Source organism: Thermobia domestica, chromosome 3 (genome assembly GCF_964235325.1).
Source record: "Thermobia domestica chromosome 3, izTheDome1.hap1.1, whole genome shotgun sequence".
Classification (NCBI taxonomy): Eukaryota; Metazoa; Arthropoda; class Insecta; order Zygentoma; family Lepismatidae; genus Thermobia; species Thermobia domestica.
Genome location: NC_137456.1, coordinates 15,956,456 through 15,978,060, shown reverse-complemented (window position 1 = coordinate 15,978,060; position 21,605 = coordinate 15,956,456). Strand labels below are relative to the sequence as shown.

General features: G+C 36.0%; 1 protein-coding gene across 1 annotated transcript in view; it reads right to left on the bottom strand.

Moving 5' to 3' along the window:
• The window catches only part of GlnRS (Glutaminyl-tRNA synthetase), a 59,645-nt gene extending 43,230 nt beyond the window's left edge, over nucleotides 1-16,415 (bottom strand). Inside the window, exons 1-4 of the mRNA XM_081750443.1 lie at nucleotides 16,225-16,415; nucleotides 9,501-9,648; nucleotides 5,747-5,900; nucleotides 3,951-4,180 (exon numbers count right to left, since the gene is read on the bottom strand). Of these exons, the coding sequence (XP_081606569.1) occupies nucleotides 3,951-4,180; nucleotides 5,747-5,900; nucleotides 9,501-9,648; nucleotides 16,225-16,335 (643 nt within the window). The 5' untranslated portion in view covers nucleotides 16,336-16,415. The remainder of the gene's footprint in view (nucleotides 1-3,950; nucleotides 4,181-5,746; nucleotides 5,901-9,500; nucleotides 9,649-16,224) is intronic.
• Nucleotides 16,416-21,605: the final 5,190 nt, after the last annotated feature.

Below are 21,605 nucleotides of genomic sequence, written 5' to 3'. Positions count from 1 at the left end.
ACATTAAACCTCTTTAGGTATAATGTTATAAAAAAAAAAAAAAAAAAAAAAAAAACCTACAAAATAACACCAAAATCATGTCTGTAAGCTAAATAAAAAAAAATCAATGAGTTTTCAAAGTTGTAGAAGCCTTTTTGATACACCCTGTATTTACTGCTTGTTCAATTTAATCGAAGCTTTCTACTTACTGAGAGCTTCACATGAATTTACAACTTTACCAATACCTTAAGAATTATATTACGTTACCTTCTTACTTCTTCTGGAGACTTCTTTAGCTTTAAAAGGAAGGGAGGAAACAAGTTGATGAAGAAATGGAATCGGTAGTATTTAAGTATGTTTATTATATGCCCTAAATGCCATCGATTTTAAACAGAAATTCATCTACTTCATATTTTCATATATTTCGAAGCTGTATTTTATTGGACGTAATCAGAAGGTCTCTCACAACTAATTTCTACGTAGATATTACTGTGTTTTTGTTTTTGAGATATAAAATCAATAATGTGATATCGATTTTAAGTGAATGAGTGAGAGTGAACGCGTAAGAATGAGATAGAGAGAGGGAGGGGAAGAGAGATTGTTTATTTGTTATATAGTTTGTTAGTTAAAACTTGAAATAGGTGAAAAGTATATCTTCTTGCTTATAATTTAGAACTACTTAACGTAAGAGCACTGTCTGCGTTGTCAATATTACAATACACCAGAAAAAGCAGTCTTCATTTTCAGAATCCCCGATATGTTATTCAGGGTGGGGACAAAATTTACGAAAAAGAAGTCCCCGATTTTTCCTAGTTTTCCAAAACATTTTATAATACTTTCCCTAATATGTAATTAAGCCACACAGTTGTTTCCATGTTCATGGGAAAAAAAAAAAGGCCAAGACAACATGACAACGATGACACACATACTCAAGGCATAATGTTGAAATGTTATTTTATCAGCAGATTTCGTAAACTTATAAGTACTTTTCAAATAAACCTCACTACGAATTAAAATACATAATAATGAAAATAAAAAACCTAAAATTCACGTAATTGTATTCCAAAATCTTTTCATTTGCATGATTAACTACCTCTACTTGGCAGGAAACTGATAACAATCGGAACTATTGGGAACGAAAACAGAAAAAAAAGTTGGAATTTTGGGTGCATCGAAAATGAATTTACCATTGGCTCGTTGATCCAACTGCATTTTGTAAATGATTCATCAATACGATATTCCATTGCACAAGCGAAAGCAACAATCAGTGCGCAAAACAAAGTTTGTTACACATCATTAGTGCAAAACACAAGTAGTTGCTATGTTTGAAGCTAGTACTTAAAAAACACTCAACCACATCTGAATCATCTTAGAATTTTCATTTTAAATATTTATAAAAATCTCATTTTTCGAAATTCCCTCACTCTTTGAGGTCTTCTTAAATTTTGTGACTTTTCCCGGTTTTCCAGGTTTGGTGTCATCATGGTTATTCTGCCCTGGAATGTAAAATTAATATTGCATTCCGATTAAAATATTTATTGAAAACTTAAGATGTTCTAGTTCATCTAATACATCCTTAGGTACAGTTCATTTTACTTTTGTTGGGATCGATGATATGGCCATATAACCCAGTGTTCGTGAAGGCGAGATACTGTGATCGGGAACGGCCTCTACTGTAAGGGTTGCCCTTGCATGATGATGTGTGCACCCACCAACTTCACCAGATGTAAGTCCCGGTCGTGGTTCGCAGCCCTGTCCTTCATTACCTCGCGTAAGACTGAAAAAGTCAAAAAGGTCAACCATTCCACTTCTGTCCCCTTTCCCATTACTTTCCAACTGAAAAAGTTCCCTGAAGTAGAGATATATACCTTACACAGTTCTTAAGTTCTTATATATTTGAGAATTTTAGTAATGATCTGAGGAAACCATACTTCATATAATATTATAGTATTATATCTAGATATATATAAAACTGGCTGTCTTTGTAATTTCATCACTCTTGAACCACCCGACCGATTTCGGTCAAATTTTCAACATACATGAGGTTCGGGCCTGGGATGGCTTTTATCATTTTACTTTGACGGTGCAACACAGGGGGAGGGAGAGAGGGATATAAAAAGATCGAAAATGACGGATATTAGTGTTGAATTCATAGTTTTCTGGTCGCTGAGTGATACTTACGATGCCGTTTAAATCAAATTTAGCCCTGTAGCTTGGGGGATGGGGAGATATATAAAAATGATCGAAAATGACTATTAGTGTCGAATTCATGGTTTTCGAGGTCGCTGAGACAAACAGTGACACTTCCGATGGTGTCTAAATCCAAATTCAGCCCCCATTAATACTCCTAAGGAGACATGCTGATATGTAGAAATAATTGAAAATGATCTATATTAGTATTGAATTCATAGTTTTTGGGGTTTCTAAGTAGTTTTGGTGCCCTTTATGTCCAAAATGAAAGGTATTCTTCCCGTGCGAAGAACGAACATTTTGCTAGTTTATACTATATATTACCTCTCTCGTGGTTAAGCGGTAAGCATACGTGCCTCTGGCCTGGGATACTCAAAGTTGAATTCCCGGTGGGAGCTCCTGTGGTTCGGATCCCACGTTAAGATAAAGGTTCACGTCTCATATAGCCTCGCTGCTGAAAGGGGCGCTAAAATGAAAATCAAATCAACAAATACTACAGCACTGTAACAGGCAGTTTAAAAAATACTGAACCTTCTGCGCACGAGATGGCATTAGTGTCCCAAATCTCAGGGTATATATGAATCACAGCGAGTCAGGCGTTACGTCATTTGACAGCTGAAAGTTGGAGCTAGTAGATGTGCAAAAAAAAAAAAAATGGCATTCTTCTAATCAGACAGAAGGCAATGTGACGTGAAAATGAGTGAGCTTTCTGGGAAACGGCGCCGCTATAGTTTACAATTGTATTTCATTAAAATTACAAATGCTGCAGACGCGTTATCAAAAGCAACAGCCACAATATGCCTCATCGTTTTCCTTTTGGAAATGTCGACGTCCCTCGCAGTGGGCGACCAATCACAACCAAATGGATGATATTCTGGCAAAAGTCGAGCAGGACCTCTATGTAAGCAGTCATGACGTCTTTAAGGAGCTAAACATCCATCAGTAAACGGCGTTAAACCAGTTAAAGAAAGCTGGCTACAAAAAGAAGCTCCACGTTTAGGTGGCACATGATTCGACTCAGAAACATTTTCTCGATTTAATGTCTATCTGGGGATCTCTACTCAAAACGTAACAAACTCAAGCGATTTCTGAAGTGGCTCATCACGAGTGACGGAAAGTGGACAACTTACGAAAACAATGAAATGAAATCTTTCAGTTTAACGTCCCACACTTATGATCTTTAGGCTATGGGAGATGATGATTAAGGCAAGTGAATGATGGCGGAATAATTGGTGGAATGAGAAAGTGGGAGGAAACGGGAATATCCAGAGAAAACCCACTATGTTCACCACAAACTTACTTGGGCTGCGGTGGCTCAGTGGTAAAGCGTTCAGCTCTGGTGAATGGGGTCCTTGGTTCGATCCCAGCTCGGTCCTGTTTCCTTCCACTTTCTTCATTCTACCATTGCATTCTTTTCTCATCATCACTGTCTCTTTAGCCTAATCGGCATAACTATGGGACGTAAAACTTAAATACTTCATTTCATTATCACATACTTGGGCCAGGATCGAGTCAGGAACCGCTCGTACCAGAGGTAACTGCTCTACCACTGTATCTCTCTAGAAATAAACTAAGATATCCACCAAACAAATACAGTTTTCATTTACTACACGCCCAAATTCGGGATCCTACGCTCAAAAAATGACCATTCAATTGCCGGTTCATCGTCTCTTTCCGATAAGTGATCTCCGTACTTATCGTTAACGCCCGACCAAAAGACACAGCACAGGAAAACTTATTTTGATACTATAGCACTGAAAACGAACACAACATTTCGTTACCTCCATTGATGGTCACTGGTTTCTCTGTCTCCTGTTTTGTCTCTTTCTTCTCTTCTTTCTTTCCACCTTTGCCTTTCTTTTCCTGTTTCACTGGGGCCAGATCCTCTTCTGTCTTGGGTCCAAGGAGGTCAAGGACCTGAAGATCCACTTCGTTCTTAATAGCTTTCCCATCAGCCCACTTCAACATAGACCGGGCATCTTGCATTACGAGTCCCACATTAAAACGGTATCTATAAAAACAATGAAACGGAATGAAATTCAATAATTAGTCTTTCAGTCGTGGCATAAATCTTAGACAATATATTTATTTATGGCAGTTATTGGATGCATATTTAATATTGGAAATAAAATGACATGAAATCTTTGAGTTTAACGTCCCACGATTATGCCGTTTAGTCTAAGGGAGACGATGATTAAAGCATGTCAATGATGGAAGAATTAGTGGAATGAGAAAATGGTATGAAACGGGAGTACAACGTGAAAACCCCACGGGTACGATGTTGTCCACCATCAGTGGCGTATTTCGGGGAGGGGGGCTTCCGGGCTTAGCACCCCCCCGAAATCTATCTTACTATAATAAAGTAGATGAAATAGCTTGCAGAATTTTCACATTTTCAGGCAAAGTCCCCCCCCCCCCGAAACAAAATCATAAATACGCCACTGTCCACCATAAACTTACTTGTCCGGGGATCGAATCAGGGACTTCACGCAGCAAAAGTAAGCGCTCTACCACTAGCAGCTGTGCTACTTTAACATTGGAAAAGAATATTCCTACCTTGCATCTCAGACATGAGAATCATAAAATATGATTTCAGTACTTTTCTGGTCCCTTTATTAATTTATCATCCACTGCTACACTGCCCATTAAAATATGGTTATAGGTTTTGGCCATCCATAAAAACACATGATTTAACGCAAAATTTATGTAAAGAGGGGGGGCGGGGAAGTTCAATCCACACTTGGCTGAAAATTTTTTTGGGTTAAGGGTATACATAATGCATCACATGAAAAGTAGTTTTTAGGCAGTAATAAGATTCACATCTTGAAGTAAGTACCGTATTCTCTTCTAAAGTTGCAACAACTACGAAAAAGCAGCCTGGAACTTGCATTATCTAGATTCAAAAAATATTAATCTAAAAACGAATGACACAAAAAAATTAATCTCGTTTCTCTTTGCCAAATTTTCTTTTTGTCAAGAACAATTTAAACTAAAGCTGGAATAAAATTTTCAGTTAAATCTTGTATCAGTTACGAAAGACCACTTTCGAGAAACAAGAATTACTACAAAGATTCTTTCAGATAAACAGAAATCTATAAAGACACATGTTCCTATCAATATTTCTATCCAGGCATGACCAAAAGATACATTTCCATGAGGATAAAAGAGCACATAAAGGATTTTAATGGGAATGAAATACCTACTTCAGACCTTTTACTACATTATAGGAGACAAATCATCACCTTGTCAACATCGAAGTGTTATATCAGTTATCAATAGAAATCGTTCTTCATTAGGAGTACAGACCCTCTGTTAAATTTGGACAAAGGAAACTTGAAGTGGAGAAAGGATGGTATTATGAATTCAGAAATTACACTAAAGCTCTTAATCCACTATTAATTTTGCTTTTGCTTCTACTTTTACTACATTCTTATGAGTCTTATTATACAAAATCTTCTCTGATCAGCAGCTTTAGTGGATTTTAATTGTTCTAACGGTTAGAGTAACAGTAAATTATAGCTTATAATTTCAATTTAATAACATCAAGTATTAAATAATTTACGAGTTAAACAAATACCTTTTCGCCAACAATTCCTGACGGTGTTTGGCAACTGCCTTTTCTACAGCTTGTTCAATCTGTTCCGGAGTAACAACTACTCCAACGCCACACGCTTCTTCGAAGTCTTTGATATTTACATTCACCACATGAGACAGCAGATACTCCAACGCAGCTGAAGGAAGGAAAAAAAGACATAGAAACAAATACTGCAACTAATGGCGTAGCTGAGGAGGACCATTTATATACGAAGGGTATCAAAAAGAACTTTTACAACTTTGAAAACTCGTATTGATCTACTAATTTATCTTACAAACATGGTTTTGGTGTCATTTTGTAGTAAAACACATCAAGTTTGACTCACGTAGTACACTAGTTCAGAAACAAGCCACAACAAGCGCTAGCGGCAGTTGCAGCAAATATGGCACCGTTTACTGGTCCCGAACGTATTAGATTTGTATTTTAGTTTGAAGAATCCAAACACCTTACACCTCCTGATTTCTTCTTTTGGGGGGTTGATCAAGGATACCGTATTTGTTCCACCCTTACCGGCTCCTCTACCAGTGCCCATAGCTAGGATCTACCTTGCAATTAAACAAGTCACACTTGACAAGTTGCAAAGGGTTTGGCAAGAAATCGACTTCAGATGGCATTATGCGACATCACCAATGGAGCCACATTAAACCTTAGGTATACGGTAAAGAACTTAATGTATTTTGCTACAAAATAACACTAAATAAACAAATTAATATGAATTTTCAAAGGCCCTATATATATATATATATATATATATATATATATATATATTACAGCTTCTTCATGAAATCACACATATGAAATTACTAACGTCACTGCATTTACTTAAGAACAACTGCTAACGGTATCATTTCAGCAAGTCTGAAAACTGAAGTCAAAATAGATTCGTTTAAAGAAGTTGCAGTACAAATGAATAGAATTTCTTACCTTTAATTTTAGGTTCAACGAATTGTTATTAACTCATTTCAACATACTCTGATGTTTACTTTAGTAATTCATGATTTCTTTACACACCAGATTCAATAAAAGGATCTCTTTATGTTGCAATATCCTACAGGTGTTGTACATCATCGGAAAGAAATTTGCTGAACTCTCCCTCCCTTCCCCCCCAAAAAAAACTCATTTTTTAAAACTTAATCCCTCCTTTCTTAAAAAAAATGCCTCCACTTGAGCATCACTAATTGAGATTATACTAATAACAGGAAGTAACAACCGATTTTTAGGTATAGGGACACAAGGGTATACGATTATCCAATCGCAGCAGGGGGCTGTGGTACGACCTATGTGGTCCGGGGTGAGAGCATCGACCTCAAAGTGAGAAAGTGAGTGGCTGTTCTGGAAAGTAAACTGAGTGTCGTAGTGGTAAACACATCGGGATACGATACCGAAGGTCCCGGGTTCAACTCCCGGTCAAATCAGTCACTTTTTCTCTTTGTGTTTTAATTGAGATTCATGGAAAAGTATTATTCTAATGTTAATAATTAGTTTCTAACACAATGTTAAGACAATTTGAAACTGACTTCGCACGGAAACATTAGGAGTGAGTTGATAAGTAGGTCTATTTCTGGCTATCACAATAATTAAAAAAAATTATTAACATTAGACACTGTAGAATTCATCTGGATTAGTGAAGCTCAAATGAAGACAATCTTCCAAGTAAAAAGCTTCTTAAATGTAGAAAGTGATTACTGAGTTTTTCTGGAATTTTTGTTGTGTGCTGAAGTGGCACTGTATTCTACTGGTTTAATGAGAATGGTAGAGTGAAAGAGAGTTCCAGACACTTTCTCAAGAAGAAAAAAAGTGATCATTAGTTTTTCTGTAAGTTTGTTTCAGATAACGTTTCATTTAATTGCTCTAAGATAATTCAACATAAAGAAGATCCTTTTAGTAAGTCTGGCGTGTAACTACGTTATGTATTACTTAAGAAGACTTCGCAGTATGTTGAAATGATCTAATAACAGTTCTTTGAATCCGATACTGAAGGTTATAAATTCTATTCCTTTATTTAATATGTATCCTATAGCATCAGTAAACAAACTGTGAACTATTGCTTTTTCTTCTTACGCCAAAACTGTATTAGCAAAATAGTTCGTTGAGCTTACAATATTAACATTAAAACGTTCAGTTAAAAGACAAATTCTGACCAAAGCATATACAGTAGAGCGTCGATTATCCGAACGTCGGTCAACCGAACGACCGCTTAACCGAACTGTGTACTCGCTCGCACCTGTTACTCTCCCACCCTACCGTTCATCATCCCCCTCACTCCCAAACCAAGTTTCCCACAGTAGTCGCCGCACTGAGCCACCGCTGGCGGAACATTGCTTCTAATGGGGCCTTCATAAGGCGCTGCTGACCGGCCAAGCCGCCAGTCGCTGTGTTTCAACAATCAGCACACTTCTTTTTATGAATAAATTTACTGTACAGTACTTCTTTTTGGCAAATAAACATGTACAGTTCGATTATCCGAACAAACCAGTTTTCCGAACACCCATGTCCCCCAATTACTTCGGATAATCGACGCTCTACTGTACTATTTAATAATATCGTTGCAGTTTCGGCAAAATAGCTTTGCCTTTATCAGACACATTATAAACTGCAATTTCTAAGCCTACAGCTTATATATATCAGAAAACGAGAGGTCATATCTAGGAATCAATAAGATTCGCCCTTTCAGTTTTAACAATTTTTAATTAATTATACATATTTTCAACTTTTAATGATATAACTTTCATTTGAAATCCTAACATTTAATTGGCACACCTGTTCTATTTTAATGAACAACTTTCACTTTTGAGAATCGCAAACTTTTAATTGGCATCTGCTATTAAATAAACCTGTCTTACCTTTTGTTGCTTCTGTTCTTTATAAGATATCCTTCTCCATGCATTATGTATATTTAGTTCACTATCCCAGTTCATAAGTTCATCGCTTTCTTCCTTCGTATACATTCTGCTTCTTTACATTTTCTTCCAATGCTTCTCTTCTCCCTTTCCAGCCCCTCTACACTTTCCCAGTCTATTTTATGTCCTTATGAACTGGAATAGTGGACTAAATATACATAATGTATGGAGAAGGATATTTAATAAAGAAGAAAGTAACAAAACATAACACAAATTTATTTAATAACATATAGCCAATTAAAAGTTTAAGATTCTCAAAAGTAAAAGTTGTTCATTAAAATAGAACATGTGTGACAATTAAATGTTAAGATTTCAAATCAAAGTTCTGTCATTAAAAGTTGCAAGTATGTAATCAACTAAAAATTTTTAAAAATGAAAGCACGTAGGTTATTGATTCCTAGATGTGACCTCTCATTTTTTGAGATATATAAGCTGCAGTCTTAGAAATTGCAGTTTATAATGTCTGATGAAAGCAAAGCTACTTTGCCGAAACTGTAACAATAATATTTATTAAATAGTCTATGCTTTGGTCAGAATTGTCTTTTATTTTATACAAGACGTTTCAAAGTTAGAATGAGTGGTGTTCAAATAAAACGTTGAGCTTTCACTGGGATTCGAATTCACAAGTATACAAACCAAATAAGAACGAATCTCCAATTCCCCTATACATTGACCTTCTAACTCAATACAAAGACTATAAAATAAGCTACAATGACCACAAGCTTAAATGGTACAATATTTGAGATTTTTTTACTTTAATAGTAGAGCATTTTACATTCACAAACACACCTTTCAATTAAACAGTAAAATAAAAAAAAATAAAAAATCAATCTTACCATCTATTCTCAAAGTAGAATCAAGTTTCCCTGTTGCCACATACCGTACCAATAGTGGTATGTGGTGAATTATTTGAGGTTTTATCTTCGTGGCAATATGGTAAAGAAGCATCCCAGAGCCTGCATTGGTGTCCCCATATTTATTTATCTACAGAAAAAGAAAAAGAACAGCAATAATAACTACATGAATTATATGTTAGACTTCGAAAAACCAAAAGTAATTTATTAAAAAGGTACTTTATATATGACCATCTTGGAAAGTGTGCCATTTAAAACTTGAAAAGTACTATTTTAAAAAACTAATACTTGTTCTCTCAGACCCAATGTATAATGCCTTTTGAGTGACCGATAATTCTGACGACATTCACCATGCCAGGAAGGTTCTAGAACGCAGGTCCTCCTTTGTAAAACTAATGAAATATATTTTACGTGCCTTGTTTTGGTTCCTTTTCGTTCCTTATTCTTTCTTTTTTCTTTTAATCGTTGAAATATATTATTACCGACTCTAGAAACACTAAACTTAAAAATTTTTGAACAGTCCACTTCTATGTTTGTTTACTTATTCCAAAATCCATTCAGTTTCGTTTTCGTATCCACAGTCAATGTTGAATTGTTCATTGGCGGTAGACGTAGTATGTGATTGTATTGTGTGAATCTGTCGAAGCATTTTTATACTGCAATATACTGCTTTACACCTCTTGTGTTCTGTGTGCATTTTATAGTTTATTTTAGCGTTCTATTTCTTGATGCATGTGAGTTTGGGTTTTATGGGTTTAGAATTTTTTTTTTTTTTTTTTTTTTTGTGACATACAGTGTGGTGTTTTTAAAAATTAATTGTTCGCAATGGATATATTGTTTTGCATTGTTTAAAGTTATTGATTTTTCTGGTTAGTTTTATTTTTTAGGGCAAATTGGATGGATTACGACAAGATAAATTATTCGAAATTATTAACCAGAATTCCACTTGCATTGAAGGATTTCTTCTAATAACATACATTGTAAACTAATACACGTTTGGTGTGTGGGGGAAGGGGAGGAAAGGCTCTGCGTCCCACTATTATTTCATTATGTAGATTACTGGAAAAAATCCTTTTATGCAAGTGGTATTTTGGTTAGTTAATAGTTTGAAATAGTTTACTTTGTCGTACCGGTAATTCGTCTCACTTGGCCTCTGGGTCGTGGACCTGTGTTCTAGAACCTTGCCAACTATGCCCTCTCCCCATTTCTGGTCTACAAGAAAATACCTGAAAACAGCCACCTCAAGTCTGGATTCTTAGTAATAATTACGAATAACGTGAATAATAACATTCTTTTTTCTTTTTCTTTTTTTTTTTTTTTTTTCTGTATTCCAACCTAATATTTCCAGTCGTTCCCACGAATACTCTTCGTCAGAGCTAAGGCTTGAAACTGGTCTTCACATAATTTATGTTGTAACAACAATGAAGTATATTGTAATGTTCCACGTGCTTCTGTTTACAAACATCCAACATGTGTTCTTATTTATAAACAACTACGTGCACCTTACTATAGAGTACTATAGCTGCATACGACGGAGACAACAGTAATACCATGACTGACATGACAACGAGGAAACAGCAGCACCACCGCCTTACCTGGAGCGCTTATATAACCAAGATGATTTCAATAACAGCTACCAGTTTTAATTGTTCAGCCTTCCTTTAGCTTCTTTTGGTGCTTCAGGAAATACTTAACCCAAAAGCTCCTAATTAGCTATTAGAACTCTAGGCTTCGCTTAGCTTCAGAGCTTTATCAGAATTCCTAATTTCCGTTACCTATTTTGCTTCGGAGCTCTGTAACTTTTTACTTGCACGGAGCATTCGGGATTTTTTAATCCACTCCACCTAACTTCCTTTAAAGCTCTATGAAAATCCTGCTCTAGGCTGCTTCGGCCTTCAGTCACTTCTTTTTTACCTTATATTAAAAAATTTACATTGTTATACGTTTTCTCTAAAACACTGTTCATAAAAAAAAAACTATAATAAAAATTGATAATAAAAAATACAATTCCAAAGTGTAATATGCCCTATCTATGCTCTACCTACTTCAGCACAAGCAAAACTTTCTAATATATACAAATTTCTTAGTTGGAAGACACATGCATCGCAGAAGATTTCAGGACTAAATACTAAATATATATAGAGATGCAAAAAAGCCGGCTTTTTTGAATCGATGGTTTTTTCACATAAAAAGCCGGCTTTTTTGGAAAAAAACGAGAATTTTGGAAATTTTGGCTTTTTTCATTTTCATGATTTTTCTATCTAAATAGCTTTCTTATAGTATATTCTATAGTTAGATAAGAATTCCATGACCTAAATGCGATATTTCGCTCTGAAATTCACCATCAAGATGGATGGAGCACATGTTTAAGAATTAAAGCTAACATGAAGAATGTAGTATTTGAGGGCAATTTTAGAGGCTATTTAACTTTATTTTAATTTTTGAGTTATCGACATTTTTATTCTTCTCTAGATCATTTTAGTTTGTCATCCGTGTTTCATTTCTAAGAGCTTAGTACTCTAGCTTCTAGCGCCAAAGTTAAACTTGCCCGTTTTTCTATTTATCCGTCAAAGTGTACGTTTTTCAATATATCCGTCAAACCGTACTTCCACAATTCTGTTATACTGTAGTTGTGAAGTGATTTAGCAATAATTTTCCGGACACAACCTTGAATATCAATTTATACAAATAATCAGAAGCGGATTTAGAAAAGTACTTTAGGAGGGTTTTTTCTGATTGTTTAGTTTCCTAAAAAACTCCTAATTTTATTTGGGGGGGTGCTTGAAGTTTATGAGTACAGGCATAACTAATATTTCGTTTCGTTTATATTTTTAGCAATAATCTTCCGGATACAACCTTAAAGATCATTTTATACTGAGAATCAGTGGCGGATTTAGAAAAGTATTTTGGGAAGGGTTTTTCTTACTAATGTTTAGTTTTTCTAAACATTTGTAATTTTTATTTGACGGTAGCTTAAAGTTTATGAGTAAAGGCATAACTAATAGATATTTCATTTGTTGCAGACATTCCGTAACTTTGGGGTACAGGCTTCAGTCCGAAAGACCGCCCCCCTAACCTTCGCAAAACTGTCACTGCTGGTAATTAGTAATAATAACGATTTAAAACAATAAGAAAGGAAGTCGGCCAACTCACAGTACACGCACTATTTCTACTTCACAGATGGAATGAAGAAAAGCTTTGTCAGAATGATCGAATGCTGAATTGAATTCCGGACTTCCCGATAGAAGCGCAAAAGCTAATCACTCACTCATGTTTGTTGTGCAGTTGTATTTAGCTTAACTTAAATATATTCCGTAGTCTTTTTTTTTGGGGGGGGGGGGGAGGGAGTTCCATAATGATATGTTGAATCCCTCTTGTTAAAAATTCAGAAAACTTGAGGATTGGGTAAACCATGATGGTGGTTATGTAAAACTTAACTGTAGAATTTCAAGAATATACAGAACCAAAAGCTCTAGATGTGCCAGCTTTTAAGTGTAACATATAAATCTAAGTATTTCTCTTATGTTTTATTTTAATTTTATTTTGTTTCAAAAAGAGGGTATGGAATATTTTGAAGTAAAAATACTACATACAATTTTGCTAGTTATTTGTGTATTTTTTAAAAAGAAGTGTTTACTTTTAGGATTGGCTGGTTCACCCCAACTTTTTTTTAATAACTGGTTTAAACCAAAAAAATAAAATTAAAACGAAAAACTGGTTTAAACGAAAAATGCGAATCGTGTGAACTTCATGGTGACGTTTCCAGATATCAAACCACCTGCAATAGTTTTATTTCCCTTTCACCTTTTAATCAAGGTGTCCCATGTTCAATTCTCGGTCGAACCATAACCCTTCTTTCATGCGTAAACCAAGTAGCGGTTCAGATGTCAGTTTAAGCGAAAGTCTTCTCCTTGATAACCTCGGTATTTCGTAAGGATGTTAATCCTAAACATACGAAACGAAACCAAATTGTATATTCCTGCATGCCTAAATGCCTGTTGTTTTATAAAGAAGCCAAGATTGCTTAAATATATTGATAGAAATTGGCAAAATTTATCGATTGCCTACGTAGCTTCAAACATTAGCTTGGATTGTACTTTCAATGATATGTACGCACTAAATTTGTAATTTAATACCTCAGTTTTAGCGTACTGATTATGATACGTTGACCTTTAAATTTTATATGCAAAGCAATAACAGGATTTTTCCGTTATTGTCTTACATTTCAAGTAATGACGGGATTTTCCCGATGGTTAGGACAGGAGCTTCTCAATTTAAGAAATTTATTTTGGCCGGACTTCTTTAAGCTTATGGGAGTTCTTCCGGCATAACCCCGCTGTTGCATAATAACACCAAGGCGAAACAAACTTATTTCTATGAATATGTAATACAAATACATAAAGCAAAGAATCTAAATTAAAAAAAAAAAACCTGGTTTAAGCCAAAAAAGCCTGGTTTAAACATCCCCCCAAAACGGGTTTTTGGCATTTTCAAAAACAACCATGGTTCTTACCAACTCTGCTTACTTTTGTATATAGGAGGTTAAAAAATTCTTATTATATACATTGATTAATCCTTTGGAATTCATAATGTAAATATGTTGAAGAAAAATCGTTTGAAATATCTTTTCGAAATTCATAGTTTATTTTCGAGGTTTTATATTATCAACATTAACCACTAATTAAATGACTTTTTGTGTTGTAGAGAAGCGAAACAAAGTCTGCTTTATCAATTTAAAGCAGAAATTTGAAAAAAGCCCAAAATTTCCCAAGCAAAAAAGCGAAGCAGAGAAAACCGAGTTTTTTTCCAAAAAGCCGTTTTTTTTCCGAGCCCTTGCATCTCTAAATATATATATAGAATAAGTTTGATTTTGGGTTAAAATTTGTATATATTTTTACTCCAGTGCTGTTACAATAAAAACTATTATGTGAAGACTAGCATAAAAAATAGTTTTAATCGTTATCTCCGACGAAGAGTATCCGCTGGAAATACTTAAAAAGGAGCATTACACAGGTTAGTTATTATTACTGTGTGTTCCATACGCTTAGTAACTAATTCTGAAAATTTATTTATTTTATTTATTTATTTTTTTTTTTTTTTCACTCACTTTCCTGTACCATCAAATCTTTCAAGTCTCTCATTTTACGGGCTCTAAGAGCCAAATTAAATAATTATCATTCTAAGCCCTAAATGTGAGTACGGGATATTGTCTTACCCTTCCTACGAAGAAAAAAAAAATTCATAAATTGAACCTTTAACGATAAAAAATGAAAAGAAAACGGTTGAACAATCCTTATTTGGAAGTTGGTAAATGATTTGGGTGAAAGATGCAATTGGAGAACAGTAACTTAACAATCTGTTAGGTTATAAGGGCATTACCCGAGAAGACGGTTCTACCAAATTTTGACACATTTCTTACATTTTCAGATTAGGTTGGAGCTCTGTATATCTTTTAGCAGAGCATGCATTAAATAAGGAGCTCCATTACTACTTGCAGATTGCTTTCAGGAATGTTCAGTATAAATACAATGTGGACAAATGGCATAAAAACCACAGTGCATAAAGCACGAATCAACTTATGCTAGGTAGTCACTGAAAAGCACGAATGCTATCTAACCGAGTGAGAGGAGGAAGGCAGCAAAAGGGCCCGAGAGATAGTGAGGGGTGCATCTGTAGGGAGCAGGCGCGTCAGCGACGGGGGGATACGCATAAACGACAATGTTATTGATTTTGAATTTAACGTCCCGTTCAGCAGCGAGGCTAAATGAGACGTGAACCTACTGATTAACGTGAAATCCGAACCACATTAGCTCCCGCCGGGAATCAAACCCGGGTATCCAACGCCAAAGGCGCGCACTTTTACCCATTAGCCACAGAGGAGCTCTGGATACGCATAAACGAGGATAGTGAAAGAGTACACTTACAAATACAATACTTTCACGATCACTCAAAATCCGATTCAATATGTTGCGCACTGACAGTAATTACTTCTATTCCACTCTCATTCCTTCACGAAAAATGTTTCACATAGGCCCTACTACTTTACCTATCGTCTTTTTTATTTGGTACAACCGTCTGCTCGAGTCAACACAAAATTTGGTGTACCTAAACTTAATTTGCAGTAGCGAATTATCGACGGTGAGAATGTGCATACAGAAAAAAGGTTTCATTCTCTAATCCGACGGTTTGTTCTCATGGCTAATAATAGTGTCACCTTTCGTGTCGTGTCAGGCAGAAGCCCTGATTCCACTGTAACCTTGACCCAAAACTTAAAATACCCTTTATAGTTATAACGCGATCATAGGTTACCATTTTACATCGCAATTGAGAGGTTCTGGAGTCAAACCCTGCGGCCGGTCGTCCTGGAAGGTTTTCTACAGTGCCATCACGCAAAAGTCATTGTCATTTTTCAAATACATGCATTCGCCGACCTCCTTTCACTTCCTTTACCATCAATATTAATTGTTGTTACTTGTATTGTAAAGTGTCCCGGTTGAAGAGGAACCTTAAATTTTCACGTAAATTCACGAATACGTACCAATTATCAATGCAAGTAATACAGTAAACGAGCAATGAAGCAAGATTACAGCCAAATGCACCGAACTTTAATTGTAATTTATACATAAAATATGTATTTTATCTTAATTTTCTTAAAATTCCATATGGTTGATTGGATGTAAAGACAAGTTAATATTTATTTACTTACCTCTTCGAGAGCTAGCTTTATGTTTTTTGTAACATTTTCATTTTTTAGTGTTTCTTCTGCCTTCTGTTTGCTCAGGCCAATTCTATTTACTAATAATTCAACATCTCCCATTTCTGTTTATCGCTGTAAGTCAGAACTGCCCTCCCTTTCTTTACACATGCCAACCACTTGGGGTTGCATAGTTGCTAGGGTTTGATTACATCACTACACGCAGCCATTGCTTACTGTCATAACACACTCTCTTGCTTCTCAGACATCTATTCGAATTTCAACGATTGTCGATTAAATTATCCACGGGAATTTAAAGAAGAGAAATTAATACAAATTACAAGGAAATAAATACATGAAAGTAGTTACGAAATGTCAGGATCATTTATTTTGGATTTAAAAGCGTTCCTGGATATTTATCGACGGCAGAAGCTCATTGCATGGGTAGAAACCATAATATTCCATTATAATTTGTATCTATTTCTTCGTGTAGCTGAAACATCACGTATTTGTTTTTTTTTTTTTTTTTTTCATCCCAAGTGAACACAACACACTGAACACGAAGCAAACAAAGTAATTTGTCGTTGGCGAAGTAGTGATTGAAAACAAAATTTAGATAGCAAAACCGTTTGTCTTTAGGCTAGCCATTCGTGCAATCATGCCTATAAAATGTTTAACTATGTAGTTGGCAGTGGTGCTATTCAGCCGATTCGCGAGAACCGGTTGTTAAAATATTTCGAGTTCGCAGAACCGTTTGTTATACCCAGACAAACACACACACGCAAGACCTAGCCAAGAGTGAAAGAAAGAAGCCAAACAAATTAGTGAAAATTCCTCTACTTTTCCGGCTCGCTTGTATTGTTGTGAAAACAAACAACTTTCAATTGTTTCAATTCAATGGGCATACAGAAATATGAATGGGCAGTTAGAAATTTGAATATGAATTCTGGGATTTTGTCCGGGATACTGGGATATGTGAGTGTAATGAATGTGAATTATATCTAAGGGGTCATCCACATATTACGTAACGCGGTTACGGGGCTAGAGGGGGTTCGACCTTATGTTACGAAGTATTACACGAAGGAGGAGAGGTTAACATCTTCGTTATGCAACGTGTTTTTTGTCTGTAATCTTTATTTTTATACTCAGGTTTATATGCAATCTTTTAAATAAATAATTTTATTCATTTCTTTTCTTTTTTATAAATAAATATTTGTATTGCTGTGGAAAATTGAGAGCATCCAGCCTGTATAAATTGAATCATGTAGAAGGGATTTGAAGACGCTACTAGACACCAGCATGACTGGTGATGAATTACAATACAATAAACCTCTGTTTTGTGGTTATCGCCGCAATGCATTGACGGTACACGCTTTTCTGAAGTTAGGTGTTAGCGATCGCTTGAAAATGCTCCCGCGTTCCCAATCGTATCGCTGTTTCTGAGAACAGATTTAAAACTTTTTATCTGAATCCTTATCCATTCTATTCTTCCAAGGGGTTTCACTTGTGAAACAGAAGAAACTCTTTTTCGTGAAATAATATTTTCCGCGACAGAACGATCCAAGCAAAATCAGATATTAAAAACAGAATTCGTCGGATATTCATCTCATACTAATTTTTTTTATCTTTAGATTTGAATTTTCTAAGAGAAATCGAGTTTATTCGCGTTCTGGCACTGATTTAGTACAAGAAGAATTTGAAAAGGGGTAAACTGAAGTCCAAAGATGATGGCCGATAGCCTGTTCACAAACGAGATGTCCCTGCTCCTTCACGTGTGCAGCCACGCCAAATATGTGATCTACGGAGAAAAGAATTTCTTTGTATTGTCGATACTGGGAAACTTCAAATACAGGAAGCATCCTAGATTAAAGAAAAAAAGAGGTCAATGTCAATTCTCTAGATCCTGTTACATCTGCATTTAACTGCAGCACTTCCTCCTTGCCAATCATCGGTGACCTAAGAGGTTGGATACGATCTCCTTGTGGAAACGACAGTATAGAATTTCGAAGAATTAAGACTGATTAATTAAACAACCTTATGGGAATAAAATACTATTATTACGATATTACCATTTTCTAGTACTTTGATTTGTTTGCGAAAAACACTACAAATACACTATGTGATCAAAAGTATCTGGACACCCTCAAAAATATACGTTTTTCATATTAAGTGCATTGTGCTGCCATCTACTGCCAGGTACTCATTATCAGCGACCTCAGTAGTCATTAAACATTGTAAGAAAGCAGAATGGAGCGCTCCGCGGAACTCACGAACTTCGAACGTGGTTAGGTGATTGGGTGTCACTTATGTCAGAAGTCTGTACGCGAGATTTCCACACTCCTAAACATCGCTAGGTCCACTGTGTCTGACGTGATAGTGAAGTGGAAACGCGAAGGGACACGTACAGCACAAAAGCGTACAGGCCGACCTCGTCTATTGACTGACAGAGACCGCCGACAGTTGAAGAGGGTCGTAAAGTGTAATAGGCAACATCTATCCAGACCATCACACAGGAATTCCAAATTGCATCAGGATCTACTCCAAGTACTATGACAATTAGGCGTGACGTGAGAAAACTTGGATTTCATGGTCGAGCGGCTACTCATAAGCAACACATCACGCAGGTAAATGCCAAACGACGCCTTACTTGGTTTAAGGAGCGTAAACATTGCACGATTGAACAGTGGAAAAACGTTGTGTGGAGTGACAAATCACGGTACACAATGTGGCGATCCGATGGTAGGGTGTGGGTGTGGCAAATGCCCGGTGAACGTCATCCGGCAGCGTGTGTAGTGCCAACAGTAAAATTCGGAGGAGGTGGTGTTATGGTGTGGTCGTATTTTTCTTGGAAGGGGTTTGCACCCCTTGTTGTTTTGCGTGGTACTCTCACAGCGCAGGCCTACATTGATGTGCCTGCACAGAGTCCTGACTTGAATCCTATATAACACCTTTGGGATGTTTTGGAACGCCGACTTCGTGCCAGGCCTCACCGACCTACATCGATACTTCTACTCAGTTCAAGAAACCTTCTAGCCATTCCCCAAGAAACCTTCCAGCACCTGATTGAAAGTATGCCTGCGAGAGTGGAAGCTGTCATCAATGCTAAGGGTCGGCCAACACCATATTGAATTCTAGCAGTACCGATGGAGGGCGCCGCGAGCTTGTGTCAGTTTCAGCCACTTGTGCGGATACTTTTGATCACATAGTGTATATTCAAAATACACATTTTCTATAATAAAAAGTCCTGCCATTAAAATATTTTTTTATTGTGATAACCCCAAAAATAAGCAAAATTGGAGCAAAAACAATAATCAAAAAGGGGGAGGGATTCAGGCTTGCATTACGAAGTATGACACGGGAGAGGGGGTAAAATTAATAAAAAAAAACAGTGTTACGTAATAGCCTATGTGAACGGCCCCTAATGCCTAAATGCCTATTACATGTGCTACCTATTTGCAACATGTTTTTGAATGACTCCAAAGTCTTCATTAGTTCTCGAGATATGTACTTTCGAAACAATGTGTACAAAATAAAGTGATCTTTTCGTCGATATCTCGGTCATCATGACCAATACCATCATTCCTATATATTAATAGCAAACAATATACTAGCCAACATCAAATGTTGGCGCTACATTCTAATTGTAATGAGTATTTTTCTAGGATTATTTTGTGATTAATTTAAAATACTTCATGGCTTTCTTTTACTTTTCTTATACTGCAAGTCTGTACCCAAAGTGAACTTGTTTTGGAACCTTAACCAATATTCTCTTTACAGCTCTGTAGTTTCCATTTGATGGACAGCAGAATCCGTGGTTCAACCACTATTTTAATCAGTTAATGCAAACGAGGCTTCAGTCAAACAAACTTAGTGTTGAGAAAGATAAGAAAAACATTGCAACTCAAAATAAAACATTTTTTTTACCGTGTAGATAAAATTGACATTAATCGAATGCTGTATATGAGAACCATGGTTACGCTCATTGCCATGGTAAAAATAAAAAATTTAAAAAAATGGTTTCCGCTGTGAACTGAAGCTCTTCTTACATGTAAATTCTAGACGAAGCCCTGTATGCATGTAATTTCATTTAATTATTATTTTTGCTCTTTTTAATCACAAAGCTGTGTTAAGATGTGTGTGTGTGTGTTTTTTTAACCAGGTCCCAGACGTTGCTGGTTTACCAACCGAATGGGACGAAATCAATAGTTATTGCCACTAACAGATAATATATATATATATATATATATATATATATATATATATATATATATATATATATATAATTCTCCATGTAGAAAGGACTTCAGTCACTGATTTAAGCCCATACTGCATAGAGTAATCAAAGTTGACATCTCTTTATAAGATGTTAAACCAATGAAACTGGAGCCTTTATGTATAGAAACATAGCAGGCCCGTATTCAGGGATCTAGGGGGGGAGATAAATTTTTGCTGTCCCCCTAAAATTTTGATGGCGTGTTGTTTGCCACGACACGATTTTGGTGTTTGCCACGATTTTGCCACAGTATTTGCATTCCGATCTTATCACATTCTATTATCGTGAAAATTCACGACCCGCTCGGGAGAGTAATACTCCCGGAAGTACGTTTTTCGCGCGCTACTCTAGCCAGCTGTTTTACGCGCTATCCTAGTCAGTTGTTTTAAGTTGGTCAAAATCTATATCATTTAGTACAAGGGGAACAAAACGAGCCTTATATCATGGAGTAGAAGGGCAAGAAAATGCCTGCGGGGCTTCTAACCCGTTTCTACTACTACTACTACTTATCTGCACAAAAGTAAGTAAATCACATTTTTGAGTATTATTTTCGTATTATTTTAATTTAAAAAGTAGTATAAAAATGTAAAAAAAAATGTTTAAAAAAACTTTCCTCGGGCCGGGTTTGAACTCACGCCAAAAGAGGTCTTCGTTACTAGCATATAGCGCTAGCCCACTGGGTCACGAGGACCGACAACAACAAGCGTCTGAATTCTGCTATTTGAATGCAACGTGGCAAGACATAGATAACGCCAAAAAATCAGAAGTGTGTTTTCCGTTCCTACTTCCGGGAGCATTACTCTCCTGAGCAAGTCCTGAAAATTCACACACATCTGTAGTAAAAAGAAGGGTTGCCAGGCACCTCTGTTTTTGATCCTCTAGAACAAATGGAAAATGTTCTCGCCCTTGAGACGAGAGAGGACTCATTAGACTCGCTCCTGAAAGAGCACATTAAGTTCCAAACAAATGAACACAAAACATCATTAATATCATAATAGTTTAGTAAATTGATATAATTGCATTTTCTCTTTTAACGGAGTTCTTAATCGTCTGATGTTATATAATGTTCTGTTTTCCGTTATGTTACGCGACTAAACAACTAGGTTTTATATACCGTACT